The sequence below is a fragment of the Gopherus evgoodei genome, chromosome 7, assembly GCF_007399415.2.
Source record: "Gopherus evgoodei ecotype Sinaloan lineage chromosome 7, rGopEvg1_v1.p, whole genome shotgun sequence".
Lineage (NCBI taxonomy): Eukaryota > Metazoa > Chordata > Testudines > Testudinidae > Gopherus > Gopherus evgoodei.
The window spans coordinates 97,723,016-97,740,438 of record NC_044328.1 but is presented as its reverse complement, the minus strand read 5'-3'; the positions used below and the strand labels follow the sequence as shown (position 1 = coordinate 97,740,438).

Here is a 17,423-nt window from a genome sequence, read left to right as displayed (position 1 = left end):
GTACCTCAGTGCCGGTTCTGGGGGCTCCCTCAGCCCGTCTGTACCTCGGTGCCGGTTCTGGGGGCTCCCTCTGCCCGTCCGCACCTCAGTGCCGGTTCTGGGGGCTCCCTCAGCCCGTCCGTACCTCAGTGCCGGTTCTGGGGGCTCCCTCAGCCCGTCTGCACCTCGGTGCCGGTTCTGGGGGCTCCCTCCACCCGTCCACACCTCAGTGCCGGTTCTGGGGGCTCCCTCAGCCCGTCTGCACCTCGGTGCCGGTTCTGGGGTCTCTGTCAACCCGTCTGCAGCTCGGTGCCAGTTCTGGGGGCTCTGTTGGCCCGTCCGCACCTTGGTGCCGGTTCTGGGGGCTCTGTCGGCCCGTCTGCACCTCAGTGCTGATTCTAGTGGCTCCCTCGGTCTGTCCACACCTCAGTGCTGGTTCTGGGGCTCCTTTGGCCTGTCCAGCCTTTGTGCCAGTTCTGGGGTCTCCCTCGGACTGACTGGACCTCAGCACTGTCCCCACTCCCTTCAGTCTGTGCGTCCTCTGTGCCCCATATGCCCCAGCCCTGTATATAAAGTCCCTGCCCCTATTGTGCAGCCCCACAGCTCCAGATGGTCGGGCTGGGGAAGCCAATGGCCGTGGGGCTGGCAGCAAGATTAGAGGGTCCCCAGGGAGTGGGGGGCAGTGGCAGATGGCAGGTGCCCCCACACGTGATCCCTGCCTGTGCCAGACACAAAAGGACCCCCTATTATAGGCACAACTCGTGCTGGATGGAGGTCCAATGAATCATCCCCCCGGAGAGAGAATTCACACTGGAGCTGGGCTGTGGGGCAGGAGCAGGGTGGGGGTGTGGAAGGGAGGAATTAACCCTTCACTGCACCCCTGAGATGCACAGGGGAAGGAAGGAGCTCTGGTTCCATTTCTAAAGGGGATCAGGCAGGCAGGCAGGTGTGTGTGGGGGTATATATCAAGGTTGTATCAAACCCAGATTCCACCTAGCCCCCACAGCCTGCAGGGCAGGATCGCACCTTAAGATTTATTTCCTCTGCGCACTCTGAGTGCAGAATCATCCCCCTACAGTCTCCCCCACACAACCAAACGGGGTGTAGGCTTCTCCCCTGCAGTCTAGTATCTATATGTTGTCATTTATTCATCCATACAGTCAGTCATATTAGTACTGTTTGTCATCATGTTTTACATTCATAATTTATTTTTAAATGTACACTGTATGAGCTCTTTGTTAGACTTCTGAATCATTTATGGTTTCTTAACATTAAATTTGTCTTTACTGACTTTTTAAAAATGCATTCTCTCTCCACTTTAATACGTGTCTTCCTGTAGTTTGTGTCTTCTTATTATGCACTTCCTTTTTGTTGGGTTAATTTCATGTTTATTTTTTCGCATATTTTGTACTGCTTTCCCTGTTGTAGTTAATGTTTCTTTTTTATTTAATTGACTGATTTTAAAATATATCTTATTGATTTTATTCTTGTATAGATCACATTTTATTAATTATCGTGATCATTGGATTAATTATTTTTGATATTTTTATTGATTATATTGTGCATTATATTTCATTACATTTTATCATTTATCTGATTTATTATTATATGGTTTTATAATTAATTAGTTATATTTTATTAGTAATGTTTTTCTTTCATTGATTATATTTATTGATCTATTTAATTGATATAATTATTTTATTGTATTAATTGTATAGCAATAATTATACTTTTATGTTATATATTTTATAATTATTATTAAAATAGTTTTATTGTTGGCTTGTCATTTAATGTATTTTATTATGTTTTAATGTTCTATTTTATTTGTGTTTATTATATTTTAATATAATTTTGTGAATATAATGTAATTATTAATTATAATTAATAAAATAGCTTTATTTTATGCTTAACTTGATTGCAAAATAGTATCAATGTATTTCATTAATTTTATAACTAGTAATTGAGACTATAATTATTTATTTTATTAATAGTGTTTTATGTATTATTTTACTGTTATAGTCATTCTTTAATTATATTTGTTTAAATTTTTTTATGTATGATTTGTAATACGTTAATAATTTAATCATTATTTTATTAACATCTTGATTAATTATTTAATTCTGTTCATTAACAATATTGTGTGGTTATATTATATACTTCATTACAATATTCTTTCAGTTCCTTGTTACTTCATATCTGGATTCTTGAGCACAACATTCCAGGGTGGGATCATTTCCTCATTCTTAGTTCATTATTGGTTCTCAATTATCCTATTAATCTTCACCTCTTGTTTCTGCACTGCCCTGTGAGAAATCCTCCCCCGTCCCTCAAAAAACATAGAATATCAGGGTTGGAAGGGACTTCAGGATGGCATCTAGTCCAATCCGCTGCTCAAAGCAGGACCAATCCCCAAATTGCTCCCTCAACAATTGAGCTCACAACCCTGGGTTTAGCAGGCCCAGGCTCAAACCAATGAGCTATCCCATACACCTTTTGCCTGGGGGACTCATTGCAACTAGATTTCCATTCAGCCTGATTACCAAAAAAAATAAATAAATAAAAAACCCAGAGGGGAGTGAATATAGCCATCATATCCAGAGTTAGATGAGGTAAAAAATAATCAGTGGTTCCATCTAGCCTGGTCCTGTGGCAGGCTTAAACCCCCCTCAGCTATGGGATAATTTGTCCCTAGGAAAAGGTTCCTCCAGTCCTGGGGGTTGGCTGAGATGTTAGCTACAGCAATACTGAACTATACCTGTTTCCACAGTTTTAGTTGGGGTCTAAGCTTCAGCAACATTGAGCCATGCCTCAGTTTCCTGGAGTCTGGTGGAACCTTTACCTGGGGCTAAATTATCCCAGAGCTGCCAGGTTTCTGAATCCAGCAGCCATGATACCAGGCTAGATGGGCCCATTGGTCTGATACACCCCAGGCCTGGTGTGAAGCATGTGTGAATGCTACCAGCTCGGCCACACTCTTTCTGTCTGCACCAGTGGCCTCTGCGTGTGACCAGAGGTCCCTGGTGTTGGGCAAAGGCCCTGGGGGCAGGGGAGGGGCATGGCTGCTCTAGGAGACAGAATGAGATCATTGCACCCATTCATTTTGCCCCTGGAGTGCTGGTCTTCCCGTTGAACGGCTGCCCAAAGAGACCAGCTGCTTTGCCAACGATTATTGCAAACGATCCCAGCTGGGTGTGTGTGTGTGTGTTGGTTTCAATTCTATACACACACACACTTCTAGTCCCTGGGGGTGAAGGGCAGCTTCATGCCCCACTGACCCCACTCCCCAATGCCAGCCACTTTCAATAGCCTAGCAAGACACATCCTCCTGTCACCCCCGCCTCGTGCAGCTGCTGGGAGCAGATCCTCCCTCTCCTCAGTCAGTCCTTCCCACCCCCTTTGGAGTGCTCAGGGGTTAACCCTTTGTATGCTGGAGTCTCTGAGATTTGCTGGATATTTTGTGCAGAAGAACCTTGCCCGTAATGGGGTAGGGGAGAAGGGTTTTGTGGTTGGGGTGCTGCATCAGCACACCTGAGTTCACATCCCATCTCTGCTGCAGGTGCCAGGCAGGATCATGGATGTGTCCCTGCCTCTCCCCTGCACCAGTTTCCCCCATCTGCAGGGTTGCCAACTCTGACTGAAGCTATTCCGGGAGACTTCCCCCGCCTCACCTCCATGATGTAATGTCATTAACTGTACCATAACTATTAAAATCTCCTGATTGCTTTCAATAGTTACCCGGAGATTGATGCCAGTTCCGGTAGGGCTGGCAACCCTACCCATCGGTACAATAGGGAATGATCCTGTCTTTATTGAATCTGACTGGGACTGGAGCTGTTCAGGTCAGGGTCTGCCTCACCCTGTGGGTCTGTGCAGCAGCTGGCAGGGAGATTGGGGCCCCCACTGCTGCAGAGACCCACAGGGAGAAACAGGCTCTGCCCTGTACAGCTCCCAGTCTGACTAAACACAGGATGGGAGGAGAAACTGAGGCACTGGAAGAGACTTGTCCAAGGTCAGCAGCAGAGCTAGGAGTAGACCCCGGGGATCCTGGCTCTCAACCGCCTGCTCTAACCACTAGACCGCCCCCCGGGTAGAGCCCAGTTCTGGCTCCCAGCCCCGCAACCTCCCCCTGGGGTGTTTCTCCGCGTTCAGGGCTCTCCCTGCCCACGGCGGAGGGAGTCCATTCTGCTGCAGGCTCCATTCTGGGGGCTTCCGCAGAGGCCTACGGAGCCGCCCCCGGGGGAGCCGAGCTGGACTCCCGCCCCAGGCCGGCGCCGGAAGGGTTAACACGCCCAGCTCAGCAGCACCAGGAACCGGCTGCACCTGCCTGGCCCGGGGCCTAGCCGGCTCCACCCGCGGCAGGTGTGGCCCGGCCAGGAAGCAGCCGCAGCCCGGCTGGCCCCATGGAGCTGCCCGCGGTGCCCCAGCGCTGGCGCTACTGGCTGCTGCTGGGCGCCTACGGGCTCTTCCTGCTGCTGGGCGCCGCCGTCTTCGTGGGCGTCGAGGCGCCGCAGGAGGCCGGGCTCCGGGAGGCGCTGCGGGGCGCCAGGGCCGGCTTCGTGCGCCAGCACCAGGGCTGCCTGGCGGAGCCCGGCCTGGAGCGGCTGCTGCAGCGGGTGCTGGACGCCGACAGCTACGGGGTCTCCGCGCTGGGCAACGTCTCGGACGACGAGAACTGGGACTTCAGCTCGGCGCTGTTCTTCGCCGCCAGCGTCCTCACCACCACGGGTAGGGGCGGGGGGCGCCGGCAGCGGGGGCCTGCGGGCTGGGAGGGAGGGGCACCGGCAGGGCTGGGGGATGGAGGGAGCCCAGGGGTGGGAGAACAGGGGCCTGCGGGCTGAGAGTGAGGGGCACTGGCAGGGCTGGGGGGTGATGGGAGCCCAGGGCTGGGAGAGCAGGGGCTGCGGGTTGGGAGTGAGGGGCACTGGCAGGGCTGGGGGGGTGAATGGAGCCCAGGGCTGGGGGGGTGAATGGAGCCCAGGGCCGGGAGAACAGGGGCCTGCGGGCTGAGAGTGAGGGGCCCCAGCAAGGCTGGGGGGTGAATGGAGCCCAGGGCTGTGGGGTGAAGGGAGCACAGGGCCGGGAGAACAGGGGCCTGCGGGCTGAGAGTGAGGGGCACTGGCAGGGCTGGGGGGTGATGGGAGCCCAGGGCTGGGAGAGCAGGGGCTGCGGGTTGGGAGTGAGCAGCACTAGCAGGGGTGGGGGTGAAGGGAGCCCAGGGGCGGGAGGGCGGGGAAGGGAGCTGCAGGTTAAGAGTGAGTGGCGCTGGCAGAGCTAGGGTGGGGTATGTGGGGTAGAGCTGGGATAGCAGTGAGCTATGGGTTGGGAGTGAGGGGCACCACCTCCACCTCCTCCCCCTCCCCACTGACTCTCTCCCCCCAGGCTATGGCCATACGGTGCCCCTGTCGGATGGGGGGAAAGTTTTCTGCATCTTCTACACCCTACTGGGGCTCCCAGTCACCCTGCTCCTGGCCACCTGTCTCCTGCAGCAACTCATGGGTCTGCTGAGCCACCGGCCCGTTCGGTATCTTCACACCCACTGGGGCATCTCTCCGGACCATGCAGCGCTGGGACACGCAGCTGCCATGGGACTGAGTGTACTGGGGCTTTTTATCCTGCTGCCAGCCCTCTGCTTCTGGGCCCTGGAGAATGGCTGGACCTTCCTGGAGTCCGTCTACTTCTGCTTCATCTCACTCAGCACCATTGGGCTTGGGGACTACGTGCCAGGTCGCGGCAGCCCCCCCTCGCTACGCCATCTCTACAAAATCAGCATCACCTGTGAGCCATTCTCCAGGCAGTCACTAGGGGAAACTTGTGCTGCTGGGAGTGGGGGAACTGGCTCAGCAGAGGGCCTATGTTGCAGGGATGGAGGTGGGTGGCCTCAGTAGGGGGTGCTGTGCTGCAGGGAGCAGGGTGGGGGCTCTGTAGGGGGCACTGGTGCAGGGAGGGGATAGGGCTCTATGGGGATGCTGTGCTGCAGAGGAAAGGGGAGAAATCCCATCTCAGTCCCTTGATCCTCATCTCTCCCCCACAGGTTACCTTCTCCTGGGGCTCCTGGCCATGCTGCTGGCCCTGGAGACCATCTATGAGCTGCGTGAAGTCCACAGCCTTGTCCGATTCTTCGCCCCCCCCACAGGCCCCTACCTCCCCCTCCAGTGAGGACGATGACCAGCTGGAGATCCTGAGCCATGACCAGCTGGGCCTGGCTACTATCTGCGGGGCCACCCCCTCTGGGAGCCAAGCAGACAGCAAGGCAGATGGGAGAGTGGCACCCCATGATAGCCCCTCTGGGTAACCCTCCACGGACAATGTCTGTGTCCCCCCCCACCTCCTTTCATGCATCACTAAATGAAGCTGTACAGAATAAACACTGCTCATGGGGATGTGGAGTGGGGGTGCCAAGCTGGTACCAGTACCATTGTTTTGTCCTGGGACAGGGAGAATATGGGCTGGATGAGCCCATTTCCATTGGTTTCATTGGGGCAGAGGGTGGCTGATCCCATGGGTTGGATCTGGGACGGCAGAGAGGGGAAACACTGGCATGGAAGAGCCCACAGGTGTGATCCTGAGTGGCCAGGGGAAATACTGGGCTGGGTGGGGATGGGAAGACACTTGGTAGCCTCAGAGTAAATAAGCCACCCTCCTGCTTCCTATCCCCCCACCCCCAGGAATTACTCAGGAGGGGGTAAGTCTTGGACCCTGTGCCTGTCCCTGAGCCAAGCCAATGCCAGCCTCACAGCCCAGGGGAGCAGCAAAGGCCACCAGGCATCTGGGCCCTATGGTCACTCCTACCACCTGGCCACAGCAAGGTGAGAATTCCCTTCCCAGAGGGGTACAGCTCTGGAAGGGAGGGGATCTCATGGGTTAGAGGAGGGGGCGCTGGAAGCCAGGACTCCTGGGTTCTAATCCAGATAGGTAAAAAGTTCCTAATGCCAGTTACAATGTTGTGGTGGTTTGTTGTTTTAATAACTGTTGCACTGCTGTGGGGGAAGCTCACAGTGCCCGAGTCCCTGGCTGGGGGCACTGCTGTGGGAGAAGGTTGCAGTGCAGCATTCACCTTTTCTTTTCTCAGGTAAGCACTCCCACATGCGGATCCCCTCACCAGACAGTACTGCTGGGCCTGGGCCATGGGGGGGTGCAGGGTGGGGCCCTGATGGTGGCTGGCATCCCCTTTTCCTGGGTATGGGAAAACCACCGTGCCTGGCTTGCCCTGTCTGCCTTGGATGGACTCGCCTCTTCAACACGTGGATCAATACCCTCTGGAACTGCTTCTTCCTTCTCCTCTATCCTGCTGGGCACAGTTGTGCTCCCCATCCAGCTGAGACCAGAGAGTCAGGAGGGAGGGCTGGCAGCCAGGACTCCTGGGTTCTTCCCAGCTCTGAAAGGGGAGTGGAGTCTAGTGGGTTAGAGCAGGGTGACTGGGAGCCAGGATACCTGAGTTCTGTCTCTAGCTCTGGGAGGGGTGTGTATGGGGGGGGGAATTAAACTGGTCTAAATGCTCACTGTAATTTCACTAACACGCTAATGGGGGCGGGGGAGAGTTAAATTAACCAAATCCCTGACAATTCCTTGGAAGGGACATGGGGGGAGGGGAATGAGAGGGGGAGAAGCTGAGGGTCCAGGGGGAGGGACAGTCAGTGCAGGGGGTGGGGGGAGGAGGAGAGGGCATCAGGTGAGGTGGAGGGAGGCAGATGGGAGGGGAGTGAGTAGGTGGGGAGGCAAGAGGCTGTGGTAGGTGAGGGCTGAGGGTAGAAAGCAGTGGGGAGTTCAGGAGGGGAAGCACTAGTGGATGAGGGTGCAGGAAGCTGTAGCATTCCAGCTGGTCTACCCCCAGCAGTCTTGTGGACTCCCTGGAGCCCTGTCCCTCCAGGTGCTGGTACAGGGCAGGGGTGCTGACTGCTGTGTGCTCTGGGTACCTGCATCTGCGGGCATTGCCCCAGCTGAGACCCTGCAATCCCACTGCCCTGCTGGGCATCAACCCTGCTGCCAACCTTCCTACTGTCCTGGATCAGCCTGGAGATGCCTATTGCTGGCATCTGGGTGAGACACCCCACTGCTGACCACGGCCCATTCCCATTGAGAGAGAACCCAGGAATCAGGTTCTCTGTAAGCATCATCCTGTCGGTCCAGGGCACTGGGTTACGCCCGGGGCTCTGGCTGTGGGGTGTCACTGAACAGCCTTGAAAACTGGAATAATAGAAATGGAGTGAAATGTGAAACTGCAAAGTGCAAGGCTGTCCACGTAGGTACTAGCAACAAGAGCTTTTCCTATAAGCTGGGGACATCTGAGTTGGAAGCAAGAGAGGAAGAGAAAGACCTGACTATGAGCTGCCAGGGTGATGGGGCCGTGGAAAATGCTAGTGCAGTCCTAGGATGCCTGAGGTGAGGTATTTAGAGTAGAGACAGGGAAGTGTTAGGACCATTGTACAAGGCCCTGGTGAGACCACATCTGGAATATTGTGTGCAGTTCTGGTCTCCCATGTGTAAGAGGTGAATTCAAATGGGCAGATGTGCAGAGAAGGGCTACTAGGATGGTCTGAGGAATAGAAAAGAGACTCAAGGAGCTTGGCTTGTTTAGTCTAACCCAGGGATCTCAAACTCAAATCACGGCGAGGGTACATTGGCCCCAGGGCTGCATCACTGACACCTTTTCATATAAAGGTACAACCCCCTCAGCCCTGTCCCCACTTCACCCCTTCCATAAGGCCCTGCCCCTGCCCCACCTCTTCCCCCATTCCAACCCCTTCCCCAAAGTCCCCACCCCAACTCCACCCTGCCCTGCCCCTATTCCAACCCCTTCCCCAAATCCCTGGCCCTGCCTCTTTCCCGCCTCCTCCCCTGAGCACATGGCTCCCCACTCCTCCCCCTCCCTCTTGGAAAGCGCTAAGAGCAGCCAAACGGCTGTTTGGTGGTGGGAAGCCCCTGGAAGTAGACAGAGGAGTGGGGATGCGGCACGGTAGGTGAGGGGAGCTTGGTCATCGCAGGAAAAAACTCCGGGGGTGGGGCATGGGAAGCTTGGTGGACACAGGAAGGGGCGGGGGTATGTAGAGGGCTTGGTGGGCTGCAGGAAATAACCCCCTGGGCTGTGTGTTTGAGACCCCTGGTCTAACCAGGTGAAGGCTAAGGGGGGATCTGATTGCTTGCTATAAACACATCAGAGGAGGGAGAGGAATAATTCAAGTGCCAATGTGGACCCAAGAACAAATGGCTATAAACTGGCCATCAACAAGTTTGGTTACTAATTAGTTGAAGGTTTCTAACCACCAGAGGAGTGAAGTTCTGGAACAGCCTTCTGTGATGTTATGAGTGTAATATATCTCATTGAAAGGTGACACAGGGCCAGAAAGAGTTGTTTAATTCACAGACTGACATGACCCATGGCCGAACTTTAAAGACTTGTTAGGAAGATATGTAAACTTATAGAGCTTTGAAATGCAAGCCTGCATTGTTAGAGATAGAAGGGTAGATGTTTGCTCAGGTCTCGTGATGTAAGCAAACAAGTCTTGTCCATTGATATAGCTTTGATTCAAAGATCAAAAAACGAATATCAATATTTAGGAAGACACTTGAGTTAAATAGTATTATTGTCTATAAGTCTCTTTGAAGGTTGTGGTAACTTGTATCTGAACTGTTTAATGGATAAATTACCCTGTGCTAATTGCCATGATGTTTGAGAGAAGGAAAGTTAAGCTTGTTTTCTCATGACAAATAGATGTTGGAAATGTATAAAAGCCCTGAGACATGATCCTCCTTCATCTCAGATCTGCTTTGGGTTTCAAGAAGGGAAAACCCTGAGCCACAAGGGTTGAGATCCCAAGTCACTGACTGGAGTCACCCTGAATATGGACATTGGACTATAACCTATGGACTATTTCTAAAAGGACTTTAGGCAACTAAAAGCTCATCTCTGCTATGTATCTGAACCTCAAGAATTGAATTCAAGTCTGGATGTAAATTCATCTTTTAACCAACACCCTCTCTCTTTTCTTTTGTAATAAATTTTAGTTTAGTTAATGAGATTTTACTATAAGCGTGTATTTTGGGTAAGATCTAAGTTATAATTGGACCTGGGTGTGTGGCTGACCCTTTGGGATTGGAAGAACCTTTTCTTTTATATGATGAGATAAGATGTTCAGTAATCATTATCATAACTAATGTGTGTGTCTGGATGGAGGCCTGAGGCTGGGAACTTTAAAGGAACTGCATTATTTGGACTTCTGAGTGACCAGTGAAGTACTATAGAAGTCGTTTTGTGCTGGCGTGGTAAATCTAAGTATTGGAATATCCACCAGCCTTTGGGGTTTGTCTGACCCATTTTGCTTACAGTTCACCCTAATTGAGTGACCTCAGCTGGCCCCCATGGGCAGCATTGTCACACCTTAAGTTCCAAGGGGAGCAGTGGAGGCAAAAAATCTAACTGGCTTCCAGACTGAGCTTGCTAAGTTTATGGAGGGGACGGTATGATGGGGCTGCCTACAATGGCATGTGACCGTCCAGGACTGATACTAGCAAATCTCTCCAAGGGCCAGTGACGGGCCACTAGTTGGGGAGGGCTCTGAGTTACTGCAGATAATTCTTTCCCAGGTGTCTGGCGAGTCTCGTCTGCATGCTCATGATCTAACTGATCGCCAGATTTGGGTCAGGAAGGAATTTTCCCATGGTCAGATAGTCCCTGGGTTTGTTTTTTGTTTGTTTTATAGCCTTCCTCTGCAGTATGGGTCACTTGCTGGTTTGAACTAGAGTAAATGGTGGATCCTCTGTAACTTGAAGTCAGTAACTTAGCCAGAGGTTAGGGGTGTTAGGGACTTTAACCCCGACGGCAAAGTTTGTTGTTTGACCGCGAGAGAGACAGGCAACACCAGCAAGGTTTGATTAAAAGCTTTTTATTGACAAGTGCACGCATTAATAGAGAGCAGCTTGTCTCCCGAGAGAACCAGCCCCCTTTTTACATCTTAGTATAAGCCTATATAGACAGTTTCGTCGCGTTATAAATTATTTACTGGAGCAACCCACCCCCTTTTTTAACAACTAGAAACTAGACACCTTTAGTATACATGCATGCCTAAAGTTAGAAATATAGGGGAGTTAAACAAAGAACAAAACCAGGGAGTGAAAACAAGGAGGCTGGGAAACTAGGGCTTTTAGCAGTTTTTCGAAGGAGCTTCCCGAACACAGCACATCTGGTACTATGCCAGGAATGCAGCTTCTCTTTTATTTCACTTTTTCCCAGCGCTTGTAAAACATGCTGCTGCTTTTCAGTGTTTTTCACTTAGGGATTACCTACAAACCTTTGTTAGCCTGACTTTGGTCAGGTTGGCATACCTGGTTTTGTTTGCTATATTTTTATTTAGGCCTAACAGGGGCAAATGATGGGGGTGGGTGGGGGAGATTCTGTGCCCTGCAATGTGCAGATCAGACTAGGTAATCATGCTGGTCCCTTCTGGTTTTAGCCTATGAGCCATGGCCTCTGCTCTGCCTCAGGTGAGCATCAGCCCTTCATCCAGCTCCATGGTATCTGGGCCTGTTCATTGCCCTCGGGGGTGGGAGGGGATTTAATGTCAACTCATCATCCCATTTGTCAGAGGCCAGAATCCCTTCCCCCCTCTCAAGCCCCACTTCCCTCACAGAGCTGGGATAGAGCCCAGGAGTCCTGGCTCCCAGCCCCTCTCTCCTTGCTCTATTAGATGCCACTGGGTTTCTTTCTTTCTTTGTTTTTAATGGTGAAGCAGACTTGACTGAATAGTCCATCACCACCAGCAATTATGATGCCTCAATACTCAGCAGTTTATACTCTCTTGCTTTGCCCTGTGCCCTTCAGATAATGTAAGGAGGCCTTGCTGCCACTGCCCCATTTCCCCACTATTTTTACTAAATAACAATGTAACTTTTGTTACCTTAAGACATTAGAATGCCGTTATCAAAGCCCTTCCATACTCATCACAGGTGGTGATTAGTTTCTTCTGCCCTATAGTGCGTACATAGTCCCTCCTTGTGTCTATTTATTCAAAAAAGATTTTGGTTTAAGCCACAGTGGCCAGTTAACATGATAAACAAAGTCACTTAATTGTCCTAGGTCAGGCCCTGAAGAAAGTCCTTATCCTCAACTGTAGGGCACAAATCAAAGAATCTTCTTCCTCTTCGTTCATTATTCCCAATTTTTTTACCATTCCTCTTTTACATTCTTCTGTACTAGACTTTTGAATTCCTGTTCACTCAAGGGCATTTCTATGGCAAGCCTTCCATTTCATACCACGTTTTTAGCTGCTTTCTCATGATCAGAACTTCTATTTTGTCAGTCCCAATTACAGCTGGGACGTGTCTACTTTTAGGCGGGTCTACACTGAAAATGCTGCAGTGCTTCAGTTAATGCAGTGCTTCAGCTACTACACTGACAGGAGATAGTCTCTCATCAGTAAAGTTAATCCACCTCCCCGAGAGGCAGTAGCTATGTGGCTGTGAGAAGCTCTTCTGCTGACATTGCGCTGTCTACACTGGGAGTATAAATGTGTCACTCCAGGGTGTGGATTTCTCACGCTCCTGAGCAATGTAGTTGTAGTGAAGTTTATAGTGTAGACTGACCAGAGCTTAGTCTGAATTCCAGTCATTCTTCTAAATTGCTTGAATGTTTCTGATGTCTTGGTATGTTTATCTGCCCACAACATGGACTTCAACTTATTCTTTGTTCGTTTTTAATAATGCTTTGTGGTACTTCCTTATTACTTTTATACTTGGGTAGATCTCTACTATGGATTGTCTTTTTTGCTTTTTTATAAGCTTTGTTCCATTCTTTAACCATCATTTTGCACACCTCATTCTACCATGGAAGGGAGGGGGAGGGTTTAGTTCTGGGATACTTACTTCAATATCTTATTTAATAGCAACAGCTACAGTAGCCATAATTCCTTTATTACATTGTCATTGAAATTCTCTGTCATCATCACTCTGACAATGAACATTCACAAAATCAGTAACTTACTTGTAAATAGTTCCCAGGTAGCTTTCTGAAAATACCAGGTGGATCATTTTTCATTACCTTCAACTCACCTTGTCCTTGAAAAATAGTAAGTGTAGGCAAACGATCACTCCCATTCCTTCTTCCTTACACATTTTCCAGTTGCATCTACCTGCAATATCTGCTGTTATAATTCCCAGGGCTAGGCAGGAAAAACTGTCATCTGCTGCCTTAAATCTAGTTGGGCCACCATTGGTCAAAACCACTAGATCATTTTCAACAATAAACTTTTCCAAGCATGCACCCCTGGTATCAGCTGTCTGTCTTCCCCACAAGTTATGACTATTTAGGTCACCGCATATAATACATGGTATTTTAGTATTCTTCACTATTCCTTGTCATTCCAAGCGTTCTGATTTCCTACATGGGTTAAAGATATTATACATTTTTCTTTAAGGATTTATTTTCTGCACTGGGATCTCAACATCATTGTATCTGAGGCTTACTACTTTCTCTGCTGCTATGTAGTGAAATCTTTCCCTTATGAAAGTACAAACACCTCTTCCTCTCCCTAGTTTTTGGTCTCGTCTAAAGGCAATATACCTTGGGATTTTAAAAGCAAGCTATTTAACCAACCACCTGAATACACTGGACATCTAGGTTAGTTTCATTTCCTGGCTATTTTCTTTTAATTCTTGACCCCGTGCTATCAAACTGTGCGCACTCCAACCAAAGATTGTGATCCCCAGATGAGTCACATTTCACCATGAACCTCAATCAAAATTGCAGGAATATGGTCCATTGACAAATTGCTAACACATCAGTAGTTTTCCATGGTCCTTGCTGTAATTTGATTTTTTTCTGACCCCCCCCCATGTATGATGTGCAGTTTCTCACTTTTATCGTAAATGCAGCAACCCTTTCTTTTTTCACAACTAGTAGATCATCACCTGTTCCTTGTGCAGTGTTTGTTCTATTTGTATAGAGGGAGGCTATGTCACAGTATCCCTGTCCTGTGCTGATTCTCTCTCCCTGCTCCACCTGATGTTTTCAGAGCCGCCTTACAGCTTCCACATGTTGTTAACAACTTTTGGCTTTTGTGTCTCCTTAGCTTGTTTTGCTGCACTACACCTTCTAGCTGCCAGACTGGGATTACCACAGCAGGACACGCAGCCTCTTCCATTTCTGTGCAACTGTCACAGCCATGCTGGCCCCTATGCTGACCATCCCTCGTTTTCCCTTGCCAAACATTTGCTACATGCTCACCCTATTGGCATATGTAACATCTTAGGGGCGGGGAGAATATATGGCTTGGTTCTCGAGATCTGAAACCCTAGTGTTATTTTCTCAGCTAGATGCCTGCCCTTAAATGTAATCAGCACTGCTGTTAATGCCTTGCTGTCTCTTCTGCTAATTTACTTGTATCGCCTCATTGGTCAGTCCTAATGGCACATCATTTGTCTCAGGGCTTGTCTACACTGGCAATTAACAGTGCTGCGACTTTCTCGCTCAGGGGTGTAAAAAACACCCCCCCCAGCGTAGCAAGTTGCAGCACTGTTAATTGCCAGTGTAAACCGTGCCCCAGCACTGGGAGCTATGCCTCACACATTGAGGTGGTTTTTTTTAGAGCGCTGGGAGAGCGTGACCACATAAGGCACGTTAAAGCATTGCCAATGTAGACTAGCCCTCAGTCAAATACCCTGGGACCTGGCAACTTACTTTAACTTTCCCAAGTGTTTTTTAACCAGCCTGCTCTTTGGTTTTACATTCAGCTAAAAGATCCCCCATCTTGTAACCTGGCTCCTACTATATCTCCTGTGCTTTCTTCAGCTTCTTTTACTGGGTTAATGTCACCTAATCATATTGCTTTGGCCAGGCTAGGGATCTTGTCATAACAACATTTTTGGTTTATTTCCTTCCTCAGCTTTGTTTTTTGCTGATATCATCAGCTGACTTTGCTTCTACTCCTAGTTTCCCTGCTTTGCATGCCTTCCCCTCTGTAAAAGGCATTCTTCAGCTTATGGGGGTGGGATAGGGTCAGAAAATCTTCCATCTCAGCCCTTCCCTTAGCCCAGCCTTTCTAGACCCACCCTTACTGGGTTCTGACACAAAGGGAGAAATGCCTGGGCTGCTGCAATTTGCTTGGGTCCCTGCCCTTCAGGAGTGTTTGAGGCGGGCTTAGCTGTGCCTCTGGTGATGATCCCTGTCTAAAAGCCTTTGTGACAGCAATAGGAAGCCATCTGTCAGTGATGCTCTCTGGGGTTGGTGCCGTAGGGCTGTTGTGGGCTGGTGGGTCTTTGAGATTGTTTTTGCTAAATAAGGTTTTTGCTGGATTTAGTATTTTTTATTGTAGAGGCTGCAGGTGTCTTCTGGGGAGAGTGACGGTGTATTCCTTCCCATCCCAATCTACGGTGGGGGTAGGGGGCTTTTCACCTCTGTCTCTCAATATGAAGAGAGGACTAGGCATCAGGACTCATGGGTTCTGTCCCTCACCCCTGTGTGCCCTTGAATAAACCACCTCTGTGCCTCAGTTTCCCTACCTGTAAAATGGGGACAATATGTTTGTTTCATTACTGCATGGGGGGGAGGGGAAGGTGTACTGCTCCAGGAATGCTGGTAAGTTCAATATGATATTCCAGCGTAAGTGTGTAACATTGTTTAGGCTAAAGGCTCCTGCTCGTCTGTTTCCAAGGTCAGACGGTGGAGCTGTTTGTCTCCGATGCAGGGAGGGACTGCAGGGCTGGGGGTGCCATTCTGAGCCCCAGCCGCACCCCGTGCGGGGCAGAGGCGGGCGGATCCCTGCAGCCATTCTACCCCCGGGTGACCCCTCGCGGCTGGGATCTGCCCTGCGGGCTGGCTCCATTAACCTTGCGCAGCGGGGGGGGTCCCAGCTCCTCTGGGCACAAGGGGGGAACGAAGCCAGGCAGTTCTGAGCCCCGGGCCGAAGGGGGAAGAGGCTGGACCAAAAGGGGGCGGTCCTTGCCGCCCCAGTGCCCCCCCTCTCCTGGGGGAGTGGATCATGCCAGCTCTGCTGGGGCCACGCGCTTACTCCGCACCAGGCTCCCCCCGGGCTTGTCCCCTGTGACGAACGCCAAACGGGCGAAGCGGCGCATGCGCCCTAAAAAAATCCGAGGCCCAGCGCGTGCGCTCTTAGCAACAGAGCCCCGCCCATCCGTAGAGCCGGACTGGGACTCAGCTCGTATTGGTCGGGGCGGCGGCCCATTGGGCGGGGTATAAGCCCGGATGCGGCCTACGCGCGGGCGAGCAGAGGTTGCTCCTGCCTCTGGAGCCAAAGACGAGGTGTGAGTAGCGCGCGCCAGCAGCGCCCCGCGCGGGGAGCGGAGCAGCGCAGCGCCTGTGAGCGGGGTCGGCGATGCAGCGCAGACTGGAGTCTGGGACCGGACGCTGGAGCAGCAGCGGGGCAGCTCGTGGGGGCGGGGGTTACTCTGGCCTTTCCTGCGTGAGACTCACTGAAAAGGGTGCTGGGGCTCAGTGAGTCCCCGAGGGGGAGGTGGCTGTTAGCCGGGGCGTTTCTGCACCCACAGCGGGGGTATCGGGCATCAAGCAGTGGGCACACACATGAGGTCCCAGTGGTCAGTTGCTGCTCCTGGGGAGAAAAGGTGTCAAGAACACAGTCTCGTTAGATGACTTAGTGCAGTGGTGCTCAACCAGGGGTGCAGGGCCTCCAAGCAGGGCCAGCATTAGACGTGCTGGGGCCCAGGGTGGAAAGCCGAAGCCCCACTGCCTGGGGCTGAAGCAGAAGCTACATTGTTCAGGCTTTGGCTTCAGCAGAGCCCTTGTGGCATTGGGGAGGGGGCAGGCAATTGCCCTTACAGCATGTTCTTGCTGCCTGGAAAAGAAAAAGGTTGGGGGGGTGGGGGCCGACTGTAAATTTGTCCCTGGGTTCACCTGTATGTTAACATCACTTTTCATAGTTATAAAACTAGATAAATAAATTACAATGATTTGTGCATGGGCATATTTTCTTGTTATTCCTGAAGTTAAATTGTCAGAGCCACCAACTTCTCTTTAAAGCTACCAGAAAATTTTTATACACACACCCACCCCCTTGAGGCAATTGGCCTGGTCTTAGTCCCCCTGCCCCCCAAAAAATCCATAGAGGCATCACAGCAAAGTTGACTTGGTGGCCAATAGACTGTAGTAAGAAGCATGACTATACCAGGAGTTCTCAGAGTGGGGGTCTGGACCCCTCATGGGGTTGCGAGGTTATTACATGGGGGGGGGGTTGCAAGCTGTCAACCTCCACCCCAAACCCTGCTTTGCTTCTAGCATTTATAATGGTGTTAAATATATAAAAAGTGTTTTTACTTCATAAGGGGGGGGTTGCACTCAGACTTGCTGTGTGGAAGGGGTCACCAGTAAAAAAAGGTTTGAGAGCCACTGGACTATACTGTGTATAGATCAGAGGATTTGCTACATCGATATCTATGTAGCAGGTCTCTGGAAATTTTGACTCCTTTTGAGTGCAGTTGTT

The 17,423-nt window shown here is 50.7% G+C and overlaps 1 protein-coding gene across 1 annotated transcript; it reads left to right on the top strand.

Moving 5' to 3' along the window:
• The first annotated feature begins 4,379 nt into the window (after positions 1-4,379).
• KCNK7 (potassium two pore domain channel subfamily K member 7) lies at positions 4,380-7,393 on the top strand. Its single transcript, XM_030569505.1, is given in 4 exon segments — positions 4,380-4,704; positions 5,359-5,754; positions 6,011-6,102; positions 6,104-7,393. Coding segments are annotated over 4 exon segments (981 nt in total). The 3' UTR covers positions 6,272-7,393.
• Positions 7,394-17,423: the final 10,030 nt, after the last annotated feature.